This window comes from Pneumocystis jirovecii, assembly GCF_001477535.1.
Source record: "Pneumocystis jirovecii RU7 chromosome Unknown supercont1.6, whole genome shotgun sequence".
Lineage (NCBI taxonomy): Eukaryota > Fungi > Ascomycota > Pneumocystomycetes > Pneumocystales > Pneumocystaceae > Pneumocystis > Pneumocystis jirovecii.
The window spans coordinates 273,298-300,881 of NW_017264780.1; the positions used below are offsets into that span (position 1 = coordinate 273,298).

At 26.2% G+C, this 27,584-nt stretch overlaps 17 protein-coding genes and 1 non-coding gene across 18 annotated transcripts; 11 read left to right on the forward strand and 7 right to left on the reverse strand.

Annotated features, from left to right (window-relative positions):
* Window positions 1-33: 33 nt before the first annotated feature.
* T551_01552 (uncharacterized protein) lies at window positions 34-806 on the reverse strand (the record flags this gene model as incomplete). The annotated part of the gene is made up of 5 exons (XM_018373815.1): window positions 34-112; window positions 157-328; window positions 377-541; window positions 587-671; window positions 714-806. The coding sequence occupies 5 exons, from the start codon at window positions 804-806 to the stop codon at window positions 34-36; spliced, it is 594 nt and encodes a 197-aa protein (XP_018229990.1).
* Window positions 807-1,055: 249 nt separating this feature from the next.
* T551_01553 (uncharacterized protein) lies at window positions 1,056-1,512 on the forward strand (the record flags this gene model as incomplete). Its single annotated transcript, XM_018373816.1, has 4 exons — window positions 1,056-1,073; window positions 1,105-1,302; window positions 1,350-1,414; window positions 1,464-1,512. 4 exons carry the CDS (start codon window positions 1,056-1,058, stop codon window positions 1,510-1,512), a joined length of 330 nt encoding a protein of 109 aa, XP_018229991.1.
* A 485-nt stretch (window positions 1,513-1,997) lies between these two features.
* T551_01554 (uncharacterized protein) lies at window positions 1,998-3,273 on the forward strand (the record flags this gene model as incomplete). The annotated part of the gene is made up of 5 exons (XM_018373817.1): window positions 1,998-2,030; window positions 2,083-2,128; window positions 2,170-2,334; window positions 2,388-2,507; window positions 2,555-3,273. The coding sequence occupies 5 exons, from the start codon at window positions 1,998-2,000 to the stop codon at window positions 3,271-3,273; spliced, it is 1,083 nt and encodes a 360-aa protein (XP_018229992.1).
* A 285-nt stretch (window positions 3,274-3,558) lies between these two features.
* T551_01555 (N-acetylglucosaminylphosphatidylinositol deacetylase) lies at window positions 3,559-4,531 on the forward strand (the record flags this gene model as incomplete). The annotated part of the gene is made up of 3 exons (XM_018373818.1): window positions 3,559-3,954; window positions 3,999-4,089; window positions 4,133-4,531. Exons 1-3 carry the CDS (start codon window positions 3,590-3,592, stop codon window positions 4,529-4,531), a joined length of 855 nt encoding a protein of 284 aa, XP_018229993.1. The 5' UTR covers window positions 3,559-3,589.
* Window positions 4,532-5,206: 675 nt separating this feature from the next.
* T551_01556 (uncharacterized protein) lies at window positions 5,207-6,435 on the forward strand (the record flags this gene model as incomplete). The annotated part of the gene is made up of 5 exons (XM_018373819.1): window positions 5,207-5,284; window positions 5,328-5,423; window positions 5,465-5,766; window positions 5,810-6,165; window positions 6,209-6,435. The coding sequence occupies 5 exons, from the start codon at window positions 5,207-5,209 to the stop codon at window positions 6,433-6,435; spliced, it is 1,059 nt and encodes a 352-aa protein (XP_018229994.1).
* A 429-nt stretch (window positions 6,436-6,864) lies between these two features.
* Window positions 6,865-9,084, reverse strand: T551_01557 (vacuolar protein 8; the record flags this gene model as incomplete). Its single annotated transcript, XM_018373820.1, has 12 exons — window positions 6,865-7,016; window positions 7,060-7,368; window positions 7,411-7,785; window positions 7,830-7,958; window positions 8,005-8,127; window positions 8,179-8,301; window positions 8,346-8,468; window positions 8,515-8,628; window positions 8,671-8,791; window positions 8,841-8,887; window positions 8,941-8,979; window positions 9,042-9,084. The coding sequence occupies 12 exons, from the start codon at window positions 9,082-9,084 to the stop codon at window positions 6,865-6,867; spliced, it is 1,698 nt and encodes a 565-aa protein (XP_018229995.1).
* Window positions 9,085-9,489: 405 nt separating this feature from the next.
* On the reverse strand, window positions 9,490-9,573 carry T551_05015. The gene has a single exon. It is a non-coding gene; the product is annotated as a tRNA-Trp (tRNA).
* A 383-nt stretch (window positions 9,574-9,956) lies between these two features.
* Window positions 9,957-10,979, forward strand: T551_01558 (uncharacterized protein; the record flags this gene model as incomplete). The annotated part of the gene is made up of 3 exons (XM_018373821.1): window positions 9,957-10,388; window positions 10,436-10,792; window positions 10,839-10,979. The coding sequence occupies 3 exons, from the start codon at window positions 9,957-9,959 to the stop codon at window positions 10,977-10,979; spliced, it is 930 nt and encodes a 309-aa protein (XP_018229996.1).
* Window positions 10,980-11,202: 223 nt separating this feature from the next.
* Window positions 11,203-13,258, forward strand: T551_01559 (uncharacterized protein; the record flags this gene model as incomplete). The annotated part of the gene is made up of 8 exons (XM_018373822.1): window positions 11,203-11,317; window positions 11,376-11,521; window positions 11,568-11,624; window positions 11,669-12,322; window positions 12,369-12,393; window positions 12,438-12,691; window positions 12,739-12,982; window positions 13,032-13,258. 8 exons carry the CDS (start codon window positions 11,203-11,205, stop codon window positions 13,256-13,258), a joined length of 1,722 nt encoding a protein of 573 aa, XP_018229997.1.
* Window positions 13,259-13,474: 216 nt separating this feature from the next.
* On the forward strand, window positions 13,475-13,841 carry T551_01560 (40S ribosomal protein S21; the record flags this gene model as incomplete). The annotated part of the gene is made up of 3 exons (XM_018373823.1): window positions 13,475-13,524; window positions 13,585-13,776; window positions 13,820-13,841. 3 exons carry the CDS (start codon window positions 13,475-13,477, stop codon window positions 13,839-13,841), a joined length of 264 nt encoding a protein of 87 aa, XP_018229998.1.
* Window positions 13,842-14,288: 447 nt separating this feature from the next.
* Window positions 14,289-15,926, forward strand: T551_01561 (uncharacterized protein; the record flags this gene model as incomplete). Its single annotated transcript, XM_018373824.1, has 7 exons — window positions 14,289-14,434; window positions 14,479-14,506; window positions 14,562-14,728; window positions 14,776-14,894; window positions 14,945-14,988; window positions 15,026-15,258; window positions 15,308-15,926. 7 exons carry the CDS (start codon window positions 14,289-14,291, stop codon window positions 15,924-15,926), a joined length of 1,356 nt encoding a protein of 451 aa, XP_018229999.1.
* A 230-nt stretch (window positions 15,927-16,156) lies between these two features.
* Window positions 16,157-16,588, reverse strand: T551_01562 (uncharacterized protein; the record flags this gene model as incomplete). The annotated part of the gene is made up of 3 exons (XM_018373825.1): window positions 16,157-16,356; window positions 16,400-16,450; window positions 16,498-16,588. 3 exons carry the CDS (start codon window positions 16,586-16,588, stop codon window positions 16,157-16,159), a joined length of 342 nt encoding a protein of 113 aa, XP_018230000.1.
* A 1,012-nt stretch (window positions 16,589-17,600) lies between these two features.
* T551_01563 (exosome non-catalytic core subunit RRP46) lies at window positions 17,601-18,497 on the forward strand (the record flags this gene model as incomplete). Its single annotated transcript, XM_018373826.1, has 6 exons — window positions 17,601-17,667; window positions 17,734-17,847; window positions 17,895-18,022; window positions 18,069-18,227; window positions 18,275-18,364; window positions 18,405-18,497. 6 exons carry the CDS (start codon window positions 17,601-17,603, stop codon window positions 18,495-18,497), a joined length of 651 nt encoding a protein of 216 aa, XP_018230001.1.
* Window positions 18,498-18,647: 150 nt separating this feature from the next.
* T551_01564 (uncharacterized protein) lies at window positions 18,648-21,341 on the reverse strand (the record flags this gene model as incomplete). The annotated part of the gene is made up of 6 exons (XM_018373827.1): window positions 18,648-19,187; window positions 19,238-19,462; window positions 19,504-19,586; window positions 19,633-19,743; window positions 19,797-20,094; window positions 20,136-21,341. The coding sequence occupies 6 exons, from the start codon at window positions 21,339-21,341 to the stop codon at window positions 18,648-18,650; spliced, it is 2,463 nt and encodes an 820-aa protein (XP_018230002.1).
* Window positions 21,342-21,693: 352 nt separating this feature from the next.
* On the forward strand, window positions 21,694-22,290 carry T551_01565 (signal peptidase I; the record flags this gene model as incomplete). The annotated part of the gene is made up of 3 exons (XM_018373828.1): window positions 21,694-21,963; window positions 22,011-22,064; window positions 22,117-22,290. The coding sequence occupies 3 exons, from the start codon at window positions 21,694-21,696 to the stop codon at window positions 22,288-22,290; spliced, it is 498 nt and encodes a 165-aa protein (XP_018230003.1).
* Window positions 22,291-22,333: 43 nt separating this feature from the next.
* Window positions 22,334-23,758, reverse strand: T551_01566 (mitochondrial 54S ribosomal protein YmL35). The gene is made up of 5 exons (XM_018373829.1): window positions 23,679-23,758; window positions 23,336-23,637; window positions 23,171-23,290; window positions 22,849-23,124; window positions 22,334-22,806 (listed from the first exon to the last, which is right to left on the reverse strand). Exons 1-5 carry the CDS (start codon window positions 23,744-23,746, stop codon window positions 22,394-22,396), a joined length of 1,179 nt encoding a protein of 392 aa, XP_018230004.1. The 5' UTR covers window positions 23,747-23,758; the 3' UTR covers window positions 22,334-22,393.
* A 203-nt stretch (window positions 23,759-23,961) lies between these two features.
* Window positions 23,962-24,894, reverse strand: T551_01567 (50S ribosomal protein L4; the record flags this gene model as incomplete). The annotated part of the gene is made up of 4 exons (XM_018373830.1): window positions 23,962-24,350; window positions 24,391-24,660; window positions 24,709-24,778; window positions 24,826-24,894. The coding sequence occupies 4 exons, from the start codon at window positions 24,892-24,894 to the stop codon at window positions 23,962-23,964; spliced, it is 798 nt and encodes a 265-aa protein (XP_018230005.1).
* A 257-nt stretch (window positions 24,895-25,151) lies between these two features.
* Window positions 25,152-26,856, forward strand: T551_01568 (3-hydroxyisobutyryl-CoA hydrolase; the record flags this gene model as incomplete). Its single annotated transcript, XM_018373831.1, has 8 exons — window positions 25,152-25,183; window positions 25,229-25,370; window positions 25,418-25,502; window positions 25,550-25,690; window positions 25,738-25,930; window positions 25,975-26,175; window positions 26,221-26,422; window positions 26,470-26,856. The coding sequence occupies 8 exons, from the start codon at window positions 25,152-25,154 to the stop codon at window positions 26,854-26,856; spliced, it is 1,383 nt and encodes a 460-aa protein (XP_018230006.1).
* Between the last annotated feature and the right edge of the window lie 728 nt (window positions 26,857-27,584).

The following is a 27,584-nucleotide window of genomic DNA, read 5'->3' on the forward strand; positions in this document are numbered from 1 at the left end:
TTGAAAGCTGGTTTTTTCAAACTTTATATATTGCTAATATATTGGTTTGCGTAGGTATATATTTTGTTCCATTTGATTTTTCAACCATTCTACTGCTTCTTGTACTCCTGTCCTTTTAAAATAAATAAAGGTTAAATAAAGGAAAACCCAGTTTACCCATTAATAGCACTTGTCGGTATCATGTGATTTTTATGTGAATCTAATCTTTCAATAATACTATTGAAAGCTGCTTTTATTTCCTCAATATTAAGAGATCCAGAAATATCTTGTTTATTAACTAATATAAGTATGGGAATTCCTTTAATATTTTCATGATTAATTAGTGTTTCTAAGAATATATATTTATACATAATGAATATCAAATTAGAAAATATACCAAAAATATCTTTAGCTTCCTGAATTTTTTCCTTCTCTGTTGAATCCAACATTAGGATTACAGAGTGGCACTCTGAAAAATAAGGATACCAAAGACTTCTTAAAGATAATCGTCCTCCTAAATCCCAAAACTGAATTTTAGTTTTGTCAATGGTAATTCTTCCAACTATTTGAATTAATATATATTATTACTTAATACAAGAAATTATACTATTCTGGCCAACTGTAGAAACAATACTTTCTGGTGGTAGTGCAGAAACGTGATTGTATATAGATTTAACTTTTTCAAGAAATGTCTATGTTTATAAGAATATTTCTGTCCTATTCAATCTATTTACCGTCTTTCCTACATGTTCCATCCCAATAATAAGTACTGAATATGTGGGTTTTTGGTTCCATTTAATATATAATCCTTTAATTAATGTATACATGTTTTTTAAAAGAATACTAAAAAAACTCCTTTTTTTTTGTTTTTTTTTTTTTCAAATATTCTTTATTTTCAGTATATATATTTAAGAAAAATGCAAATAACTTTCAATTTCTCTTCTTAAAGCTTTTTTCTTGCTACTTTATTTTTTTTACGTTGCTTATTATTGTTAGTACTCCGTGATAGAATTATCTAACCTCAACAAAAAAAATAAATTAATTAAATAGCAAAAAACAGCTATCTGAACAAAGAAATGTCATCTAAAGAATATGTAAGTGTTCTTATAGGTCTTTTTTTATAAGGATCCTTTTTTTTTCGTGAAAAATCATGTAACTGATGTTTTGCAGTATGAAAATGATAAATGTCCTACTAATCAATGTTATACACAGCCACCGCCCCAATATCCACAACAGTCATACTGTCCACAGGCTTATCAAGGCGGTTACCCATGCCCTCCCCCTCCTAATACTTATGGTTATTGCAATAATTATTATCCTCAGGTAAAATTTTGGTTTATACAAGATAAAAATTAATATATGGATTACAGCAGCAACCAGTTTATGCTCAGCAACAACCCTCTACAAGTCATGCAACAACGGGGTGTCTTGCATGGTAAGTTTATTATTTTAGACCTTAGGAAATAGTCTTACAAGTCTGAAAGTCTTGCGGCTTGCTGTGCATGTTGTATGCTTGAAGAATGTTTACGCTAATGCAGATTTATTTATTAAAACAATGGCTCATGTTAATGTCTAAAGGCTTCAAAATTGTAGAAAATAAGATAATGTTTTAAGCATAAGTTTTTGAGAATGCTTAAAAGTTTATTATGAAGAAACTCTGAGTAGTACGTAGTCATTATTAGGCATTTGGTTTTTTTATTCTTTTATTTATACATATATCGAATTCTGGTTTTACATAACAAAATACATAATTTTGCACAGCTTTTTCGTCTTTTTCCATTATAAAAAATTCATTTATATAAGTTATATTTTTGTCTCAGTCATTAACATTTTATTTTTCTTTTATGACTTCTCTTTTCACATTTAATCCCATTTATATTTACAGATTCTTTTTATATTAATTAGTATCTATAGATACTGTTCGTTTTATATTTTATTTTTATTCTGTATTTTAACTTCTTATCTCTTATCTCCTTATATTTGCTGATCGATGACGCGTGTTTGTAGACAATAAAAAAATGGAGATTCCAAATAAGTTCCAAATTGCTCTGGTAAGAGCGGATAATACTGATAAAAACTATTTATATATGACGTTATTTACAGGCTATTGTTATTTGTCAGTCGAAACAGCCATATTTAACCATTGAAGGTGATTTATTTGATATTTTATGGGGTGTTTAAATTATTTAGAATATATTGATTATATACGGATTGCTTTGCGAAAAAAGAATACAAAAAAAGATGCAAATGACAATTGTGGATGCTTTGATATTGTTTCTTTTTGGCGGAATTTGTTTGAGAGTGTAGATCGTGAAAATGTTAAATTACGTATTAAAGTAATGGAACTTGAAAAAGGTTTAATTTTTGGAAAATGTTTGTGAGGAGTAATTCTGATAATATTCGTATAGTTAATCAAAATATGTCTCTTTATACAGATACTCAGTTTAAAGATATGCATCTTCAGTTAGAAACGTCTAATAAACATATATTTGATATGGAAAAAATAAATATACTACTCCATGATTCAAGTAGGATATTTTGCTTTTTTTTTCTTTTTTAGATACGATAATTGTAGGATCTGAAAAACTTTATGACTCTTTTCATTTGTTTTATTTGTCTTGTTTATTACCAACGTCAATAATTAATGGTTCGGAATTCCGACATGCAAGTGTTTTTGAAGCATTTAAACGATTATGCAATTCACTGAATCATTATATTATGGATTCTATATCTATGGCTCTAAATTATAGAAGAATTAAAGTTTTTCGTACAATTTTAGAATATATAACATATGTCGCTAAGTTTTCATGGAGTAACGAAAGTTATTATATAAATTCTCTTTCTAGTGTTTTTGATGCATTTTTTGAATTAATACGGTATCAATCTAACTATCATATGACTTTAGAAAAAAAAATGTCTACATCTCTTGAAATAGTTAAGGGCAATTCATATGTTGATGAGCGTTATGAAATCACATGTCTTGTTTCGAATATAACAAATCAATTTCATACACTTTTTCCTATAGTTACTGATTTACTTGTTAAACATATAAAAATAAGTTATATACGATGTGCTGATCATAATATACCTTTAGCATCTAAAAATTCAGAAAACTCTGCATGTGGATACTATCTCTATAATCTTTCAGTTCTTTGTCATAAAAATCGTAAAATTCCTTCTGATAATCTTGAACAACTTATAAAATTAGTTGAAAGAAATTCTAGAGATTCTAGGTGTTTTGAACTTGATAAAACTCTTTGGAATACAATATGTTATCTTTCTTTTATGGAATAATTGTCAAGAACCTCTAAAATATTTTAAAATATAATTAATCTACAATGATTATTGTTAAGCGTATTCTAAATCAAATTATATATTTATAGCCATATAAAATATAAGATGATATCTAAAAAAGCATCATTCTATATACTATTAATATTTTATACTAATCTCGCTGTTTTGTTATTAAATATTCTAGTTTTATCAATATAGATAATCGTTATTTTAAATTTACATAAAAATTATAGGTCTTTAGGATGACATCGGTAGTTTTTTTTTTTAAACGTGTTTTATATTCAGGAAATTATAAAAGTAACCTCTTTAGAAGAGAATGGATGTTATATTTATATTCAATTTTACGATGTTTTTATGTTTTGCATTTTTTATAATATGGAGAAATACGTCATTTCTTGTTCATTTTAAACCATGGTTTTCTAATAAAAAAGTACTTTTTCTTATAGCACATCCTGATGATGAAGTTATGTTTTTTGGACCTTCAATATTTCAAATAAAAAATGATAATGAGATCTATCTTGTTTGTCTTTCTAATGGTTTTTTCAAAAAAAGAATTATGAAAAAATTAACATATGTTTTAGGAAATGCAGAAGGTTTAGGGGAAATAAGAAAAAAAGAACTCATTAAATCGTGCAATATTCTTGGAATTCTTCCACAAAATATCAAAATAGTTGAAAATAGGTTCTTAAATAACATAATTATTAGTTATAATTAACAGTTAATAGTCAATTACAAGATTCTATGACGTCATATTGGGATCCAAATTTTATTTCTCAACTATTATCGGAAATAATTGCTGATAAAAATATTGATATTGTGAGTTTTTGTTTGTTAAAAATAATACTAATTATATGATTAGTTAATTACTTTTGATCATTTTGGGATTTCAAAACATCCAAATCATATAGCATGTTATCATGGTGCCATATCATTTTTCGATTCGTTAGAAACACGGAAAACTTCTATCTATGTATTAACTACTGTTTCTATATTGCGAAAATATATTTTTTTTTTTGACTTATTTATTACTATGGCTTTATATTTATATTACAAACTTTTAAATACTAGTATTTTGAGGTTATTTAATAATAAAGATAGGAAAGATACTATATATTTTTTTATAAATTCCCCTTTTGATGTTTTTAATTTACAAAAAGCAATGATAGAAGGTCATTCAAGCCAAATGAAATGGTTTAGGTGGTTATATATATTTACAAGCAGATATATGTTGCTTAATGAACTGAAAAAGAAGAAGTGAAAGTTTTTTATTCTTTTTTAATAATATGGATTTGTCTTGATGGTTTCATATTTGATTTACAAAAAAAAGAAAAATAGGTATCAATATTTTATGGTGTGTAGAATAAGCATTTTAAAGAAATACTTTTTTATCTGTATTAACGTATTGTTTAGTTTTATTTCCATTTTTATCATATTTTCATAAATCACCCTATTTCAGTTTAATATTTAAAACTATAGTTAACATTATAGATTGATTGAAGTTTATTTTTTTTGGTATTTTTGAATTAAAAATATTTTTGAAAATTCAAAAAAAATGAATTTTGTCAAAATGTATTCTGGTTTTATTAATATGAACAATTTAATATGAAAGAGGTATTTAAATTCAAAAAAGATGGTAAATTTTATGATTCTTGATGAAGCTTAAATTTTAATTGTAAATATACACATATTTACAAATATGTTCTGATATAATAATGAATGAATGTTTTATATTAAATAAAACGTATATTTTTAATAAAATAAATATTCTCTGAAAAAGAATAATAATTGTCTAAAAATGATTTTTATGAATAAAAAATAAAATATATATCAAAAATATAAAAGTTTTAGAAACGGGTAATGAATTTATATTTCAGTATCTGTTATTTATTTATAGCAAATATTAATTTACAGATTATAATATATTATCGTATCTATGATTCGAAATATATTTTTTCAAAGACATTGGAAGAATTTTATAATAAAATTTTCAGAAAAGCAAAATAAAAAACTTGTATGTCTTTAAATTTTTCTAGATTTATTATTGATTTTTCAAGAGTTTTGTACGATTTCTTTATGATTTAAAATCAAAACAACTTGGAAGTCAAAATTTTAGACCTAAAACACATATTTCTTCTAATAATAATTTATTAGTATTTATGTTTCTATAATATCATCTTTAATTATAATTTAGTCTAAAGTAATTGCATTTTCTACAGCAGAATCTTATGATTTCTTAAATTTAAAAAGTGTTTTACCAAAAAATGCTATTTATTTACCAAAAAATAGTGCGTTTTATCTTCCAAAATGGTCATCAGATACACATTTTCATGATATATTTATATTTTTATCTGGATCTTTTGTTATTTGGGGTTCTATAGAAAAAAGCCAAGATTTTTTGAAAACAATAATACGCAATAAATTAACTAAAATTGAGATCAATTCTTATAGTAAATATAAAACAGAAGCTTTTTATTACAAAATAGATAAAAGCACGTTAGTTATACAATAAAAATGAATAAATATTAATTTATTTAAGAAAAACTTCTATTTCAGTTCAAAAGGATCTTATTATTATTGGAAATGATTTTAATCATGATAAATTGTTAAATTTAGAGACACCTTCTTCTGATAATATAATAATGGCACAATTGTCTTTTGCACAAAGTTTGGCTAGATCTAGCAAGTTAGCAGTTTTAGAAGATGAACTTGAAAGTTATTTAAATGATGTTAAAACTATTCCAGATTCTTTAGCATTAGGAAAAATTCCTCTTAAGAGACGTGAAATAATTCAAAAAACAGGAATTCTTCTCAGATTTCGTCAGCACTTTAATCTTAATCCAGAAAACTTTCTTGATCTTCCTGAATTTTATTGGGAAAATGTAAAATTAGAAGGTAATATGTTTTGTTTTATATAAAACACGACATGATTATTTAGAATGTTATTTAAAAACACTTGAAGCTTTAGATATAGATTTGAGATTAAATATTGTTAATACGAAACTTAATTATGCTACAGAATTACAATTTACTCTTAGGGAAGTATTGAGTGAAAATACAGCACATCGTCTTGAATTAATTATAACATGGTTGATTTTCATTGAAGTAATATTTGCACTTAGTAGCTATTTTGATATTCAAAAAAAACATATAAAATTACTTTAATTTTAAAAAAAGTATTTTACTTTTAGAGAAATGTTTTATTTTTAATAATATTTCAATTGAAAATTAAAAACAAAAAAATATTTAAATTGGTAGTAACATATTACTATTTCTAAATTTCATTTATTGATTAAAAAATAATTAAAACTATTAGTATGAAGTTATACATCCTTTCTCACTTCATCTAAAACATTTTGGTATTTTTTTGATAATATAGTAGATATCAGAAAAACAGCTAATATATATCTATGTTTCAGGAATGAAAAAGTATATAATGTAATAATGATTCTAAAAAAATATAAATCATTTATTACAATTTATACTTTTATATTAAACTTTAAATATTAGATAAATTTAAAATTTAAAAAAATAAAACTACTTAAAATAAGATTGACCAAGCAACTTAAGTTATTGTTAATATAATTAAAATAATTATATTTCAGAATTTCTTATCATTTCATCAACTTTTCTCGCCAAAATAATAACTTCACCTTCGCCTTCTTCCTGAATTTCTCTAGTAGATATGTTTTGAATTAATGATATAATTTCAGAACTTGTTTGAATTAAATTTATAAGTTTTTTATCTGAAACACATTAATTTTATAAAATAAGTAATTATACAACTACTTTCTGATTCTAGTAATTGCAAAAGTGTCCAAACTGCAATATGTTGGAATGTTATATCTTCGTTAGATAAAAAACGACACAAATAACCATGAACACCGTCGCCTGGCTCATTCCATGCATTAATAAATGGTATATAATCATTTGCTGTACAAGCCACGCTTTCTTTTTGATGACCAAAATTTTTACTTTTAGATGATAGATTACCTAATGCAGCAGCACTATTCCCTTGCACTTCAATACTTGGAGAACTTGTTAACATAATAAGAGCATCGCAAACCCCAAGAGACAACAAGTGTCCTTTTAAATTGTCTTAAAAGTTAAATATAGTCATGCATGATATTATAAAATTACCGCTAAGTGCAAGAACAGCAATACATGCTGTCATTTCACTTTGAATATTTACAGGCACATCAAGAATAAGCTGTTTGCATTTCTGCACCGCTCCTGCTTCAACAATTGCACATTTATTTCGTTCACTACTTGCTGCTAAATTTCTTAAAGTAGAAATAGCATGGCATTGAATTTCCTCATGAGTACTAGTTGAAAGGAGTTTTACTAGAGGTTTTAAAAACGAGGCATCAATAATAGGTGATTCGTTTAAAGGATGTATTGATATGTTTCGAATGCATGCAACAGAGGATAATACATGAGGAAAAAATGAAGATTGTAATAAACGAAGCAATGAAGGCAACCCATTAGCCTTTACTATTCCCAATTGATATTCTTCTATAAAATGTGTTAATAACATTTTGAACGTTTATGATATTTACCATCGGAAGCCAAGTTTCTTAATGCAAGTGCTGCTTGACATTGAACTTTTGGATTTGAAGAATTCATTAAAGATACAAGAAATTCAACGAGTTGTGGTTCTGTTTGACTCAACATTCTTCTGTTTGAGGCTAATAATAATAAGTCAAAATACATGACCTTTCATAAAATAAGTACCATCTACTGCAATATTGCTTAGAGCAGTAGTGCAATAGTACTGCACATCGACATCAGGTGAGGAAAGAAGAGATACAAGGGTTGGAATTGCCCCTGCATTAACCAATTGTTGTCTATTTTCATCTAAATATAATTAATTTAAATTAAAAATAGTGTTTTAAAATAATAGATTACCTGAATGAGTCATATTTAAAAGAGCACCAGAAGCATTTCTTTGCACTCTTGTATCTCTAGATTTGGCTAATTTAATTAAAGGATTTAATGCGCCTGAATTGGCTATTTTTGTTTTGTTCTCATCTATAAAATAAAAAAATGTTAAACAATACAAATAATATGCTCACCATGAGTTGTCAGATTAGTAATACATCCTACTGCATTACATTGAACTTCCACATTAGTAGATGACATTTGCTCTATTAAAGGCCCTAAGCCTCCCATTTTAACAATTAATGATTTGTTTTCCACTAATTTTATATTTAACTAATATAGTAACAAGTAAAAGAATATTACTATTAACTGCTAAGTTTCCCAATGCAGCACTTGCAGCTCTTTGAACTTCAACATCAGAACTTCCAAGAAGGAATATCACTGGCTCAAGTACATCTGCACCTACTTCACATATCTCTTTGCTCATCAATCATACTGTGTATATCAAAAACTTATTACCCTTTTCTGTTATTTCCGCGAATGCAAGTGCTGCACTCCTTTGAAGATCAAGGTTATCAGAATAAACAAGTGTTGTAAGTGCAGACAATGGCTCGCTACTGAAGAAATTAACATCTGGTCTCTAGAAAAACTATTAGCTCAAGCACCCATTAAGATGCTTTTTAGACTACACTTTCAAGATATTGTAAAAGATCCGAAACAGCTTCTCTTTCTCTATCTATATCTCGATGTTAATTTCCCTTTTCTATAAAGAAAATGCTATGCATATACCTTCTAACAAAGGTTCATAAAGTGTTGTTTGAGATTGTCCTAAGTATTGTTAATTATATAATAAAATCTTCCATAAACATTTGTTAATGCTACTAATATACCTTTGAAGCAATCACAATCAAAACACCATGAAAAAATGCCCATCTAAAATACTTCTTTTTATACAAAATATAGGTATATGCTTCTTTATATGTTTTAATCCTTTAAAATTTTTAAATTCCCATAAATCATGAAAAATCTACTATTTTTTCGGAGAAAAAACACTTCTTATCAGAAAAATTACTACAATGTCATCAAGATCTTTTTTCTGGTTATATCTATGCTTTTTTTATCTTTTTTATCCTTTTTAAAATTATTTCTATGAAAAGTTGATATTCTGTCTGTTCATTCGAAATCTCGAAGTATAACGTAATTTACAATGTTATATTTATCACGTATCAAAAATGCTTTTAATAACACAAAAAAAATACAAAAAGCTAGTTTATCTTAATTAAACTTAATGTTTATTATAAAGTTCTGTATTTCTTTAAAACAAAAGGTCACTGCCTTTGACCAGAACGGGACTTGAACCCGCAACCTTTAGATAATACCAATATTGGAATCTAACGCGGCTACCAATTGCGCCACCCAGTCTTTGGCAGGGAAAGAAAGGTATGTTTTTTAAATATTTATGATTAAAATTAGATTGTTTTGGAAATATTTTTAAAAATACAAAAATTTTTAAAGAAAAAAAAATGTTTCTAAGTATAAATAATGAACGAATATATATTTTATGTAGAATTTTTTATATGTATTTGCAATATAATACAAGTAGAAATAAGAGAATATTTAAAAAACGATAAGCTTTATCGATATCAAAAAATATTTACATAATAAAATGTCAATATAAGACAATTTCAAAGGATTTTTAGAATAAATAAAATAAAAAGGATTTTATTGTTATTGGCTATTTTTTTTTCTATGGAAATTATTTTTTACGGATAAAATTGAAGACTTTATTAATAAATTGTTTGAAAATGAAAATATGGACAATGATTATTGGAATTGGAGTGCTACTATTAATAGTAGTCTTTATTGATTATTCATGGGCGTTAGTAGCATTGTTGTTTGAGAATTTCAAGTCAGTGGCTATTCGTGAATGGAGTAGTTCATATTCAGAAGATTATAAAATAAACATGAAAGAAGTTATTCCACGTATTATTCATCAAACGTGGAAAAATGAGACAATACCGGAAAAATGGTCAGATGCATATGATCATTGTAAAAAATTGCATCCAAATTATGAACATATATTATGGACTGATGAAAAGGCACGTAATTTCATTGCACAAGAATACCCGTGGTTTCTCCAGCAATATGACAAGTATCCTTATACAATTCAGCGAGTTGATTCACTTCGATATTTTATTCTTGTTCGTTACGGAGGTATATATATTGATCTTGACATTGTATGTTTTTTACTTGATTATACATAATTAAAAAATGTTTCGAATAGGAATGTCTTCAGCCCCTTGATCCTTTACTTTCATACAGCGCATGGCTTCGCACAACGAAACCTACTGGTATTTCAAATGATGTCATGGGATCTATGCCATATCATCCATTTTTTCTTTATGTTATTAACCATTTAAAATCCGCCTCTCGAAATTGGATTTTTCCATATATTACTGTTATGGCAACAACAGGTCCTTTGTTTCTTTCTGTCATGCTAGAAAAATATATGCATTATTTGCCGTCAAATACAATTACAACAGAATATGTTCGTATTATTACATCTGATATTTCAAATCAAACATTTAAGGATTTTCATGGTAGCACTTGGCATCATAAAGATGCACAGTTTTTTTTTTGGGTATTTATATCATATTTTATATAATTATTATATCTTATATTTATAGCTTCAGCGTTATTGGATTTTTTTAACTATCAGTAGTATAAGTTCAATATTTTTTTGCATTTTTTATCTCATTAAAAGAAAACAAAACCAATATTTAAAGCATAGAAAAAAGGTATGTTTTTATAACGAAGAATCAATTTAGTTTAATTTACACGTTAATACTTTTCACAAAAAATTTTAGAAAAAATTATATTTTTATAGAAAAAACAAATCGTTTTAAAACATGTTATAATGTTTTAAATATATTTTATTTTTTTTATTTTTAAGCACACATAATTTTCCTTATTTTTCACATATTTTTTATATTTATATCTTTGATTTCTGCGTTAATATATTAATTTTTAAAAAATCTTTAAACTTTTAAAATGGAAAAACAATTTATAGGACTCAAAATTGAAGTTATATTAAATGATAATACAGTTGTCCAAGGACAAATGACAGGCGTTGACTCTGTTAATCGTTGTCTCTTTCTTAAAAATAGTAATTCCCAAAATATAAAAAATAATCATTGTCTAATGATGTATTTTCTGTAAAATAGTTTTCTTTAAGTCAACTGGGAAATATATGCATGAAATGCGTATAGATGGCTCCAATATTAAAGATTTGAATTTTATATCATCTTTTAATACAAAAAAAAAGAAAAAAAAAACTTCTACTCCTCTTATAGATCCTGCAATTATTTCTGTATATACATTGGCTTATTATAGAAACTTGTATAACATTTATATAGACGTCTAATCATATGCAAAATTTATCCTTTCAGGAATCGTCATTTTCTTCAAAAAAAGTATTTTTTTTCCTATTCTTTCTATTTTTGATGCAGTATGTTAGTCGAAAAAAGATCCAACATTGCTTTCTTTATCACCTCATTTGCATGAAAAGTCTGGTAATTTTGAGTTAAATTATTCTAAGTCAAAAAATACTTCAAATAAGTATGTTTATAAAACATATAATCACAAAAAAAAAAAATTCACCAATGCTATGCAAAAGGATTGTTGTCAATTCAAGCATGTAGATCATGATGATTGGATTAATGAAGATGTTAATAAGTATCGTGATGAGGAATTTGATTTCCAAGGGAATCTTGGAAGATTTGATAAACATAAAGTATTTTCAGAAATTCGGAAATCAAATATAATGGCATCAGCTCTAGGGCCTACATCTAACAAATGTTCATCTAAAACTGAGCTACTTAATGATATAGCTGTATCTACTATGCCTACAAAAAAAAAAAAATCATTAATTGAAAATAATCATTCCATATTTAAGACAAATGGAGATGAAAATAAACTTAATAGTGAATTTTTTCATTCGAATCGCATACTATCTAGTGGATATGATAAAAGTTCTGCTCAACAAAAAATATATAATCATAACTTCAATAGTCAGCAATCCTTATCTGGTTTTGATAAAGTTAGTAGGAAGATTAAGAAATTACGAAATATAAAAAATAATCTAGAGTGTCCTTGTATAAAACCATCTAAGGTATTTCATTATTTCTAATTTTCATTATTTTTAATCATAAATAAAGATGATTGAAGCTGAATATATTTCAAGTAAAGTATTTTGTTTTTGATATTCTAAATTTTACATACTATAGCTCTTAATACTGGTATTTCAAATGAAATGGTAATAGAAAATGCCGCGAGAGGAATATCATTTCTAGTTGCTCGACTTTTAAATGATTTTTCTAAATCCAATCAAAAGAGAAATAACTCTTTTACTGTGATAATTTTAGCAGGTAATAATCAAACAGGAACATATGCTACTGCTGCTGGAAGACAACTATGCAACCATGGAATAAAAGTTATAACTGTTATTGTTAATGAAAATATGGAAAAACAAATGCTAACTGTTTGCAAAACATTATTTATTTGCTTAGTAAACTAATATTGAGTTAGAGTTTGCAAAATTTTTCAGATGCAGGAGGGAAGATTGTTTCAACAGATGAATTATTTAGGATTTCTAAATCATTTCAAACTCCTGAATTAATTATTGACGCCATTTTTGGTTGTCATTGTTCTTTGGCAGATATAGTCGATGATAATGTTCGAAATAAAATTCACTGTCTTATTGAGTGGGCTAATCAATCTGAATCAAATGTTATATCATTGGATCTACCGAGCGGTTTAGATATCGTTACAGGTAAAGTGTTTCTCTGATATGTATCGTTAACTATATAAAATAAATATAGGCATTCCTGTTTCTCCGCCTTATTTTCTAAAGTCTAAATGGGTTTTATCTCTTGGTCTTCCCAAAACAGGACTTCTTTTTGCTCTTAGATCAAAATACGTAACAAAAGACTTATTTTTAGCTGATATAGGAATTTCTCGGAAAGTTTGGAAAAAACTAGGTATTGGGAAACGAGTTAAAACGTTGTGGATAGGTCAAGATTGGATAATAAAAATGAGCTTTTCATAGTAAACTTATAAAAACAATATTAATTTTATTAATATTTATTATATATCAATCATATTTATTTTTATTTTTGAACAGTTCCCAATGAATTATTAACAATACAATATTCAGTATTGACTAGTTTATTTAAAATAATTTTTTTTAAAGATATTTTTTAAATTTTTGTAGTATAGCACGATCTCCGTTCAAAGTTTTATAAAAAAAATTAAAATTTAAAAAATGGAGAATGATCAAGGTGTTTTAGTTGATTTATATGTTCCAAGAAAGTGGTAAGTTTGTATTTAGAATTTTTATGTTTTTTTTTGCATTTAAAATTTGTTTTTTCTTAGTGCTGCAACAAATCGTTTGATTAAAGCAAAGGATCATGCATCTATTCAAATTAATATCTGTGATGTAAGTTCCGACGGAAGACAGATCCCTGGAAAAGATACAACATATGCTTTATGTGGGTTTGTTCGTAGTAAAGGTGAAAGTGATGACTGTATTAATCGGTTAGCAACACGTGATGGTTTATTGAAAAAGTATGTAAAAACTAAATATAAATTACAACTAAGTATTTTGTAGTGTCTGGTCATATCAGAGATGATTTGTAGATATAAGTTGTGTTTTTTTTTTATTTCAGAAATAATAAAAACTATTTAATTTAACTTTATATATTTTCCAGGAGTATTAAAAAAACGAAAAAAATATAAAATATGAATAAAATATGGAAATATATTTATAGGATTTGCTAGGCTGGTGTTTTTAGATCACTTCCCAGTCTTTTTCATGCGGCAACAATACATGTGTATTTGATTTTTATATCATTACTTTGATCTTTGTGCCGCCATACCAATCTCGCTTTTGAAAGCCCTCCGCTAAGAGTACAAGCTGGATGGACAGATACGGGCGAAACAGATTGTATCTTTTTGTTAAAGATGCTTTTTATGTATTTTTCTTTTTTTTTCCGTTTATAAGATTTGTTCACCTTTAAATTTATTGTATCGTTAAACCAAAAGCTTGATATCGAGTTGATATTGATATATTTAAATAGATGCAAATAGATCAAGCAAATTTACTAGATTTTGAACCAAAAATTCTTGTTTTTAGTGGAGGATCTGGAGTAAATGATTTGGTTTCATCTTTTCAAGCTATTTCTCCTCTATCAACATATGTTTTGCCAATTAGTGACAATGGAGGGTAAGTTTTTTGGAAAAAAAAACATATTGTTGAAGCTTTTTTAGATCTACGTCTGAAATTCTTCGTATTTTTGTAGAGAAATATCTTTTTTTTGGAAAAAAATGAAGCAATTAACATATTTTTATAGGGTGGTATTGGCATAGGTGATATCAAATCAAGGCTCATTAGATTAATACCAGAAGACAATAAAAATATGGAATTGTTGCATATTAAACGATTATTAAAGCACCGTTTGTCCATTGATACTAAAGAAGCATATTATGAATGGCAAAAGGTCGTAGAAGGATCACATATGTCTCTATTCTCCGTTCTAACATACGTATATGTTTAACATGAGATAGTTTGTGGGAGAATATTTCATCTGAAAAAGTTCAATTGATACGAATGTTTTTTGTTTATTTGCAAACAGAATTGACAAAACGTATTAGACATAATTTTCAATTTAATTTCAGCAATGGAAGTACAGTTATATTTTTCCTTTTAGCATTTTGTATTAATAACGGAAATTAGGCTTGGGTAATTTTTTTTTAACAGGTGCCAATTTAGTAAATCAAGTTTATTTTTTTATTTTAAAAATGACTGACCTATTAGTTTTTTGGATCATTGGAAAGTGCTATTTTTTTGTTTCGAAGTATTACACATATTCATGCCCAAGTATTACCTGTTATTAATACTTCTTTCACCCATCATATCGCAGCAAAATTAAAAAATGGAATGGTCATCTATGGACAAAATCAAATCTCGCATCCTTCAAATTGTGGTATTTTAAGTAATGATTGCATTGATAATAATATGAAGAACGAAAATTATGGAAATTTTTCACAGTATGATTTGCATGCTTGATTGTTGATTGTTTTATAATATATTTTATAGCATTCCTTTAATTCTTCAACAAAATACTCTTGTTCAAAAAGATAATAACGTTAATTTACCATCCCCTATTGATCAGATTTATTATGTTGATTCTTATGGTAACCGAATTTATCCGAACATAAACCCTAAGATTTTATCAGTAATTAAGAACACAAATACAATTATTTATGGTCCTGGATCGCTTTATACTAGTTTGCTTCCTTGTCTAATAGTCAATGGTGTAGCTAAAGCAATCCTGGATTCACCTCAATTGATATACAAGATTGTTTTTTTAAATGGTTCAACTGATAGAGAAACAGGCGAAGAGTTTACAGGTATGGACTTTATACGGGCCTTGATAACTGGGCTTGTTACTCACTTAAAACCAATTGATCAAGAAATTGATTTTGAATATTGGATTCCTAAGTTTATTACCCATATTATCTATATTCGAGGCAAAGATACACTCTCAATAGATGAAAATCAAGCACGTCAATATGGATTTAAGTGTATTGGTATTTATGGATATGAAAATGAAAATAATCACGGTATGCTTTATGATGCTAAAAGTGTTCACAGAACATTAAAAGCCATCCTGTACAATCAAAAACGAGGATTACGACAACGTATAAGAAGCTAGTAGTGTAATATTTTGTTTGAGTATACAGTGAAAAAATCAGTATATAATAAATATTTTTCAACAAAATATAAATATCGACTGGATCGATTATATTTATATTTATTTATATTTGTATTTATATAAACATGTGAAAATTTGTGAAAAACTATATTAGTTGATATCATTTTATATTAATTTACATTAATTCATTTCAATTTTGATTTTTAACTTCATAAGAAAATATTTATATACTAAAAAGAATGTAAATTTTGTCGTTCCATAATTTGAAAGCGCGTATTTTGCTGAATTTCTTTGAGACGTTGTCCAATTCCTTCTTGCATTTCTTCAGATGGACCTTTTTGCATTAATTCTTGTAAGCCGAGGTCCCGCCATGCAGGCTCTGGCGGTTTTTGTGCTCGGAGAATGCCATTCATTGTTTGTTGATTCGGAACTATTATTAATTAATTAATATAGTGTAAAATAACAAAATTGACCATCATCATCGTCAGGATGTGGTGGTTGATGTTGGGGAGGTATAATAATATCTATAAATAAAATTACAAGGAAACTGTATTAAATAATAATAATAAACCATCGTCTGGAAGTTTATCTGCACACCATTCTTCTATATAATCTACAATTTTTGCTTGATTAAAGTGAATATAATTTCTTTGTGAATCCATTAGATTAAATAGGATTATGAAGAAATAAATAAAAAAGAGAAAAAAAAACTAGAAGTTGGATTAGAAAGATAAAAAATAGTACCATATTTTGAGGATATATTTACTTGATCTTTTTATTAAAAAATATTTTTTTGGAAAAATAAATAATTATTGTTGAAATAAAAATTCGATTTTTATATTTGAAAGTAAACTATAGAAAAAAACAACATTTTACATACTATTCCTTCGTACTAATTGTTTATTTAGATTCTTTTTTTATCATAAGATATAAAAAGACAAATTAAATATAAGTTATCTAGATTTTTGATATTTAATGTTCAATAGTTTTAAAAGAAAACAAATTAATCTTGAATAGTACTAATCTAAATAATTATAAATGATTTTTTATTTAAATAACGCACTTAAATATTTTTTATTTAAATAGATGTATTTAAAAAATATTCAGATATATATAAATGTAATAAAACACTATTTTTTGATATTAAAATTCTTATTTAAAACTAAAAAAATTAAATGGTTTCAACATAATGTTTTTAAAAAGATATCAATTGGGATATTTACAGAAATTTTTTAAAGATCTAACTATATAGTTTTCTGATAAAAATTAAAATATTGTTTTAAGTTATAAAATTATCCCTAAATAAATGAAGCGTTATTTCAATGAATAAAAAATAAATATATAGGCTTTTAGGAATTTTTCTAAAATATTTTACGACTGTTAAAAAAATTAAAATCTTATTTTGTATATTATTAGCTAAAAATCACAAAGATAAAAAATAATATTGAATAATTATGTTATATAGATAGATTTTTCATTGTTGTTTATAAGAAATATGTTTTTTGTTCTTTTTTTAAAAAACTTTTTAAAGATTTATTTCTTTTTTCTGAAAAAAATAAAAATATGTTTCATCAAAAACAATTCATGTTAAAATGGTCAAAGACATTTAATACTGTGGTTTACTATATCTTCATTTATTCGATCAACATTATTGCGTTATCTCGATTTTAAGAGATGGAAAATATATTTTTTAAAACATCTTTATTAACTCGAGTTGAAGGATCTTGTATTTATGAAGAAGGTATATTAGATATTTTTAATATTTTTCTTTTTTTTGTTTAAAAAGATTTATTTTTGACAAAAATAGGTCCAAACAAGATTCTTTGTGCTGTTATTGGCCCATCAGAGACAAAAACACGAGATGAAGTAATTGGAGAAGCTACAATAGATGTAATTGTAAGACCTGATGTAAGGGGATCAAGTATTTTCCTTTTCTAATTTTATTTATTTCATTTTTCATATTTTTAGGTACAAAAGATATTCAAATGGAACAAATTATATGGAAAACTATATCACCAATGATAATGCGGACAATGTATCCTCATACACTCATTCAAATGGTAATTCAAATTATTTCTCGTGAAAAATCTGAAAATGTTATTTTTCTTAAAAATAAAATTGTTATTGATTAACAAATAACAGATAGTATCATTGCTTGCAGCTATATTAAATACAACATTTATATCGCTTCTTGATTCTGGTGTTGCTATGACAAATACATTTTCTGCTGTATCATTAGCAGTTCTTTCAAAAGAGGGTGAAACATCTATTATTTTAAATCCATCTTTAAAAATATTAAATGTATGTTATAATCATATTCTACAAAAAGAAAATAAATAAAGTAACAGGATGCTACAAGTTCTCATGTTGTGTGTTATGCATTTCCAGATGAAAAACTTATTTTATGTGATAGTATAGGCTTTTTTACAGAAAATCAAGTATATAAGATGAATTATTGAAGTTAACTAATAGAAATAGTTTATTGAAATACTATCAAAAGCATTAATTGCATGTAAAGATACTCATGAAAGAATAAAAGCGACAATTATAGAAAAAATGAAAGAAAAATAAAGATTTTATGGTTAATACGAACATCATATATAATTATATCTATTTTTGCTTTATATTACAAAACACCATTCTAATATATTCGGACAATAAGTCTACATGCATCTGGTATTTATATGTTTTTCACATTTATCTACGGACTACTTTTAAGATTTATGCAAGATAATTATATATACTAGGGCTTCCTTCTTTTTCTATGTATTCCTTTTCCAAAAGTTTTTCAATAGCTAACTCTACTTCTTCAACTGATGTAATACCTCTTTGTTTTAATACATTTATAGTTGTTTGAACCAATTCTGTATGATTACACTTTTTTTTTACTTTCATTATTCGGACAATTGTTGCTTGGGTTTCAAATGCTCGGTCTTTCTGTATATTTTTATGAATGATTTTGTTTTCTTCTGATGTTTCTTTTATTTGAACTTGGTTAATCTTAATTTTAAACAATTTTTCTGAAAATGAAAGATTAACCATGAATAGGTCTGTAGTATTTATATTTTTTCCTTTTGGAATTTTTAAAAGTATTTTAACTTTACCACATGCCAATGATTGTAATGTCCGAATCAATTCTTTATCTTTTAAATTTGTAGAATTTTTTATTTCATTATATGATAATGTTTCATTATCAGGGATATTGTTAAATAAAAGTATAACTACTCCTTGAAATAAGCTAACATTTAATTCTTTTTTACCCTTTCAATAAATTAGTATTTTCTAGTAATATATAATAAATAAAATAATACTTTTGGAAAATCAGCTTTAATAATACAATGTCCCAAGTTATGTCTCCATGTTAATTTTTTACCACTTTGTTTAGAAAAATAAAAAGACGAAAATAAATTTAACTCATTCATCATTTTCTCTGGCAAATTTATAGAAATATTAGGATAGGGAGGCCAAAACGCTTGTGAAAGAATATTTACATATAAATTTAAATTTGATGAATTTTCCTGAGCAAATTTCGAATTCTTATTTAATTAACATATACATGTATACAAACAATGCAAACCTTATAAGAGATCATAAAATTTTTTGAAATATCTATATCTTTAAACATTCCTTCCAGCTTTTGTGTAAATCCTGATCCGCACTCTAAAATATATAAAAATCAAGTATTAAAATTATAATAAAATAATACCTGTTTTAAGTTTCATTAACATAGTTTTTTCTGCATCAGCACTTGCGCTTTTATTGAGTAATAATCTTTTGGCAAGATCTTTTTTATAAAATGCTTCAAAAGTATCTTTTCCTAAATACATTATTTAAAGTTATAATTATATATATATATATGTATATGTATACCCTGTATAAACCTAAAAAGCTCTAATACTTTATCCATTTCTTTTTCGAGAGATTTTTCATCAAAAGACTTATTACCAGTGCGTAATATGTTATCAATGTGTTTAGCTAATAATTCAGATGGATTATTGATAGAACTGTTAATAAAAAATTCTAAACACTCTCGAAGTGTCTGAATAAACGACTCATTTGATGAAAAACATTCAAAAATAATAGAATTTAAAGTAGAATGAAACTTTAAAAGTGAAGGTATTATTGATGAGTCATCATTAGGATCTAATATTAAAGTTTTACAAGTTTTCTTTCAATGTTAAATATAATCTTCAAACATATTTTCCTTACTTTAATATACTCTGCCCAATGAAATTTAATTAAATCTACTTTATTAATAAGTCTTAATAACATATATAAGTCTTTTAAAGATTCAACTTTTTCTTTAACAATCAATTCCTCAAAGCTTATATTAATTATATGTTCAGAATGATTTTCGATTAATTGAGTTTTAATAACATGAATAACTTTTGATTTTGTTTGTTCTAAAAAAAATTCACTACAAAAATTCTCTTCTTTATTTAGCGTTTTTTTAATATAAGACAAATATTCATCCGGAAATCCACTTTCTATAGATCTTAATGCTTCATTACTATAATATATTTCAGTAGCTTGTATAAACTTTGGCTCAAATAGAGATCCATAAAGGTTTAAAGAACTTATCATTTTTATAGAAGATTGTAACAAAATAATATTAGGTGCTTTCATGAAATCTAAAGAATATGATCGAATAGTTGCAATTATAGTAAAAATATCGGAGAAAAAAAGATCGTTTATAGATAAATCCATAAAAAGATGTTCACGAAATAAACTTACTCCAGTATCCCATATGGATGACAATCCAGGTGTAATAAGTAGAAATGTACGATCGAAATAAAAAAAAATACTTCTAATCATAGAAATTTGCTCAATCCAAATTTTCCAACCCTCATCAATTATAATCCTGACAATGTCACCTTCTACATGTGCATATGATGTAATCTTTTCCAGAATATTAGATAATAACAATTTGATTGACTCTCTTGATCTAGATTCCAAAAGGCGGTAGCATTTTATAGCCCAAGGGTCTTCATGATTAGAATGGTTAAAAGCTTTACATAAATTTTCAACGCCTTTATAAAGTTCCTGAAGGCTCCATTCAATTTTCCTATTTTCAAAAATATTTAAAAGAGTAGTATCAAGACGTTGGAGGATATCATTATAGTATTTTTCTTGTGATTCTAAAGATGTTTTTCGAAAATTTTTAACCGTTAGTTTTTTAAAAGTATCTGCAGATTGTATAATGTTTTTTTTTTCTGGAAAAGCCGTTAAATCAACAACTTTGGACAAATTTGGAGGATTTATATGTGTTTCACCATCCGATGAATCCTTTTCGCTATATTTATCCCAATGAATTTTTTGGACTTTATGTTTTTCTGTTGCGGATGCCATATCCTCTGAACATCGTTTTTTTTGCCTTTTAAATTTTGGATTTTTTCTTTTTTCTGAAAAACTCATTAAAATACATTAAAATAATACTTTTTTTCAAAATTGTATAATTTTTTTATGATTTAATATTAAAAATCATGTTAAACCTTATCATGAAGTGCCGTTGTCAGAGCAACCATACCTAAGATAATTTTTATACTTTATTTTATCAGTATTACCATAGAAACTAATATTTTAGCAACTGTTGTCTTAGTTACTGTAACCTTAGTAACCTCTCCGTATAACTTTGTAACCTCGACTTTTTTTAATAATAATAAATGGATGACAATATAGTAATAAAATAAATTAATAAGTAATATATATATTTATTAATGGAGCATACTATTTAAGACTTCTTTTTATGTTTTTTTTTTTTTTTCTAATGGGGTTCATTAAACGTTTTCAACCAATAAAAAATATGATGATTTGTATTCAAATGTTAGCATTGATTGATGTGATAAACGAGAAAATTTTTGAAATATATCCTTGTTCTGGACCATCAATGTTACCAACACTAAATGCTCACGGAGATCTGTTGGGAGTTGATAAATGGCATGGAAAGAATGGACGAGGATGTCGAGCAGGAGATATTATCGTTGCAATTAAGCCAGGGACGACAAATATCCGAATTGCAAAACGGATTATAGGAATGGTATGTGATTTTTTCAGTAAATATATATTTCAGTGTTTATAAAATAGCCAGGTGATGTTATTTGTAAAGATCCTTTAATGAGTCGTGCCGAATTTATTAAGGTAGATTTTTTATAATAAATGTCGATGCATTAGCTTAAACGATGTAATATAGGTCCCAGAGGGCCATGTGTGGGTAATGGGTGACAATTTGCTTCATTCCTTAGACAGCCGAAACTATGGTCCTCTTCCTATGGCACTGATTAAAGGAAAAGTTGTTTGTAGAGTTTTACCAGATTTCAAATGGTTTAAAAATGAACTTTCTCCGCTTTCTACGACTTTTTCTTAAAAAATGAATGTTTGATCCTTTAAAATATAATTTTTACGTTTAATAATTAATGATTTTACTGTAATGTACAAATATTTATTCAACATATATTTTTAATGATTAATTAACATCTTTTAAGCATGGTTTTATAAGGTGGCAACTTCATGGATAACATAATTTTATCTACGTATTCATCCCAAAGACTACGCCAAAAATGGACTCCAACAATTTTAAAATGATTCAAAGATGCAAATTCACGAATATCAAACCGGTCTCTTTCAATAATAGAATTATTTGAATTTTTTTCTGTTTGTTCAAAAACGAGTAACGTATATCGATGGTATAAACTACCTTTTTGTGGATGTGGAGGAATATAAGAGGCTAAAATAGTTGCAATAGATGGTTGTACAAGTGTATTATTGGGAGAAATTGGAATGTTGGAACTAAAATTAGTTAATATTTTGTTTTTTAACAAAAAACCATACATAAGCCAATGAAGATATGTTTTGAATGAATCTTTCTCTAGATCAGGGACATCTTGTATATATTAGTCTAATAACAAGATAAATAGGATTCAACCTAAATCAATTAGAGCAATTGTATAAAGCTTTTCAGTGTCTGAAAAGGGATTGATTTCTATAGTAGGTTCAGTTTCAGAGATATAATTAGGAACAAATTTTCCTGGTTCAAGTTCTTCATTGTTAAATCGAAGAAGAATTTCTGCAGTAGGCTTAAATCTTCCATACGCATCAGGTATAACATACATCTGTTCTACACGCTGCATTAAAAGATGATATGGTTTTTTCATCCATTTTTGTTCAGTTAAATAACGATAAACAGGAATGGTCATATCCACTAGATAGTTTAAATATTCTTTCTTTTCCCTGTATAAAAATTTTACCATCGTTATTTTTAAATCTCCATCTTATTTCAGGAACATTAATATCTGCCAATATTTTAAGTTGATTTAAATATTTTTTTAAATTTGTTAATTGTGCTTCTTTATCTTTAGTGTTAGAATCTTGAAAATAATATTAGTTAGTATTAAAAAAATCTCAGATTTTACATTTTATTTTATATTCTATTTTAGATTCTGTTTTTTTAATTTTTTCAAGTTTTTCTAGACGATCTGCTTCAATAATTTTTAAAGCTTCATCATACGCTTTATTAACTCCCAATTTTGGAGCCAAATAAGTTAATCTGGGATACTTTATTTGACCATTTTCCTTCCTAGATTTATCCTGAGATATAGTAGAATCGGATTGTAACGATAAATTTTGTGATTCATTTATTAAAGATTTATTTGATTTAGATGGTATACTTATAAAACGTATATAATAAGATAAATTTATATGCTTCAAACTTTTTCTAGAATATCTTAGTTAATTTTCTGGAAAAAAGTGGAATACTTTATAAAAATTAAATTTGCATTTACTTTATAGAATGTTTTATAAATTTGATATGAAAAATAATTCATTTTGAAAATTATTTGATAAATAAAATGTTAAGTAGACGAAAAAACTACAAAAGCATGTATTTTAATGTATATTTGGCTTTTTTTTTCATATTCTGTCAAAATAAACTTTTCCATCATTTTGAGGTCGATAGCTTTCATAAAAATTAAAAAATAAGTTTATATAAATATTATAAATTCCAAATGATATACAATAAATAATTTTTCAAAATATGTAATTATTCTATTCTTGTTTTTTCCTCAAGCCATTCAAGTGCTTTACGTTCAATAATAATTCTTTCTTTCATTAAAAGATCTTTAACAGAAACTTCCTTAACATTTCGAACAATACAATGCTTTCCAAGATTTGCAGTAGAGTATATAAAGTTTTCTCTACGAGCATACATGATAAAGACTGTCCCACCACCATCATAATCCCAGCCATATGTCTTTATCACGTTTACCATAGCTTTTGTTTTATGTGTTGGCAATTCAAATGTATGATTAATAACAATGATTTGTCCTCTTCTGTATCTAGCAGATAATGCTGTTCGCATAGCTAAATAATAGATTTTACGTGGAAGTTTTGTAGAAAAATCACGAGGTTTAGGTGCATGTGCAAGACCACCTAACTTGTCAAAAATAGATAAATATCTAGAAAAATTGACCTCCTCTTATAGTTGGGGATCGAATATCTCCAAGACGAGCACGACCTGTGCCTTTTTGTGGACGAATCTTTCGATTTGAGCCACGAACATCTGCCCTATTTTTTTTGCATGCAGTTCCTTGTCTTAAATTATCTGCTTCATAGACTACTGCACGATGAAGAATATCTTTTCTAAGAGGAAGATTGAGAAAGTTTGCAGGGAACATTTGAAAGCGTACAGGTTTCATATTAGGAAAAGAGTAAAGAGTTGTAAAAACTTGAGAAAAAGCATCTAAGTGCGTGTAAACAAAACCTAATCTTATTTAAAGAATACTAAAACCGTATTTTGTATGAGATAAAGGTATTAATGTAGTTTGTACTGAATATAATCTAATATTTATTCTTTGAACCTAAAATAATTAAAAAGTTAGTTATTTTAAACGGAAAAAAACACTACAAAAGGTTTAAATACTCCTTTACACAATCTTTTATTTAGTATATATATTATATTCCATAATTTTGCCATAATATAGTATCAAATGCCCCTTTTTCTTCATAAAATCTTTTTTTGTAACGTCTTAATGATTGACAATAGTATCTTCGATTTGGAGATTGGGGTTAACGACAAAAAAAAAGAATAAAACGTTTTTTTCTAGATATGTTTAATTGAATGGAAAGATTTTTTCTAGCAGCTAAAAAAGCTGTTCCTTTTTTTAAATATACATATCTTTACTTTTTTTTTTTAAGAAAATATACACAGGTAGTGATAAATAAACTTTTATTATGATTGATGACTTATTTTTGATGAGAAGAAAGTAAACTTTTCTGCAATGAAAAGTGTAGTTAATGTAAATATAAAGTTTTTTGAAAGTATGTTTATTTTTTCAGAATGATGTATTATTTGATAATGATTTGGGATTACGGATGATTACTTTGAATAGACCGAAAAAATTAAATGCTTTAACTAAAACAATGATAAAAAATATTTATGAAAAGCTCATAGTTATAAGAAATTTCTAAGTACGTTCATTGAGGCTGATTATTTAAAGGAATGGAGGCGATCACCATTGACTATGATTGTTTTACTTCGTGGAATAGATCATCGGGCATTGTGTGCAGGTGGTGATGTTGCAGGTATATTGGAATGTTGTAGATACAGGAAGGATTTTTATATTTGTCAGCTGTTTTAGAAATGTGTCGATCTGATTCAGAAAATGGGTATAAAACAGCTGTTGAATATTTTGAGCAAGAATATCGTCTTAATTACCTTATTGCTACCTTTCGTGAAAAACCTTATATTTCATTAATGGATGGGATTACAAGTGAATATTTTGTATGTATGTAAAGTTTAATATTTAATTTATATTAGTGGGTGGAGGAGCGGGTTTATCTATTCATGCACCTTTTAGGATTGCAACAGAAAATACTGTTTTTGCAATGCCAGAAACGGATATTGGATTTTTTCCAGATGCTGGATCGTCCTTTTTTTTATCTCGAATGGATGGTGAAATTGGAAAATATATTGGAATGACAGGTGAACGTGTTTATGGTTTTGATACATTGTAAGTTTTATTTTTAACATAATGTTTTGTCCTAATTTAAATAGAATTTCTGGCATTGCTACACACTATGTACCTTCAAATAGATTAGAATCTCTTGTTTCAAGATTGTCTGAATTGAATACTGATGACAGTAGTAGCATAGAATATTTTAATATTGTTGATAGAGCGATTGATGAATTTTCTGGCGAACCTCCTAGAAATTATAAGTATGAACTTGGTGGAGAAATACGTGAAGCAATTGATAGGTAATTTTCTAAATTATTATGAATTATAAGTCAACATATGGAAAGATGTTTTAAATTTAAAAAAATTGAACAAATTTTTAACGCTTTAAAAAAAGAAAAAACAGACTGGGCAGAAATGACTATTGGCAAACTTAACCAGCGTTCTCCTACTAGTATTAAGATTGCTCTACGTGAAATACAAGAAGCAAAAAAATGGAATATTTTGGAAGCATTTAATAACGAACTCAATATAGCTAGTCATCTTCTTGTATTTAATTTATTAGCTAATTAATTGCTATTGCTTATATATTTTAGAGAAGACATGATTTCATGGAAGGTGTTGAAGCAAAATTAATCCGAAAACCTCCTGTTTTACCTGTATGGAATCCGTCAAAAATTTTAGATGTTCCTGACAAATTGATTGACACTTTTTTTGAAAATCGTGATGATGCTCCTCGGTTAAATATATCTAATGATATTTTGTCTGTTCACTATCAAAAGTATCCATATAATTATGGTTTACCGAAAGAATCCGATCTTGAAAGTAGTATTCGGAAATGTATTCATAATAAAGTATCGATAGATCTTATTAAAGATACAGTGTTTGAAAAATTCTTTAAATTATGTCCAAATAAGCCCGGACTTGGTATAAAACTTGATGATATTTTTTCTCGAAAACGGTTTCTAGATCAGAATAAGTGACAGACTTGTTGATTTTAAAGAAAGTTTGTATTTTTTGACATGTTATAAATAATATATTATATATATATATTATATATATATTATATATTTATACTTTATCAACACATGGTATTAATTTTTATTGAGCTTGAATTCATTCTAAATCAATCAGCATGATCTTATTTTCTGGACAATACGTTTTTTCATGAACTTTTTGAATTATTTTCTATTGAAAACTTAATATTTATAGAAATCTTTACTGTTATTAGCCTTTAACAATAATAAGTGCATTCTTTTTTGGTAATAATTGCAACAGTATAGCGATTACATGCTATTGTATTCATCAGATTTGTAATTATAGTTTTTTGTATGTCTTTTATCAATATAAAAATTCAAGATTAATATTGTTTTAAAGAGTTATACATGCATCTATGTCGAAAAATAAATAAGCCTACAAGTACGTATGAATTGTCCTCATATATACAATAATCAATATTGTCGACAGAATACGTCACCAATAAATTACAATTATGCAGTAAATAGGTTTTAGACATAACGAAACATTATTATAATGCTTATTTTATTCAAAGAAATATTTTGACAATTTAAAAAGACTATAAAAATAGAAATACTCTAATGCTTTACTGTATACGCTGGTGTTTTTACTGTATAAATTTACTATTCATGTAATGCATGATCTGGGCATTCAACCTAATCCTTGTCTAAATTCATGTTTTTATCAAACTGCA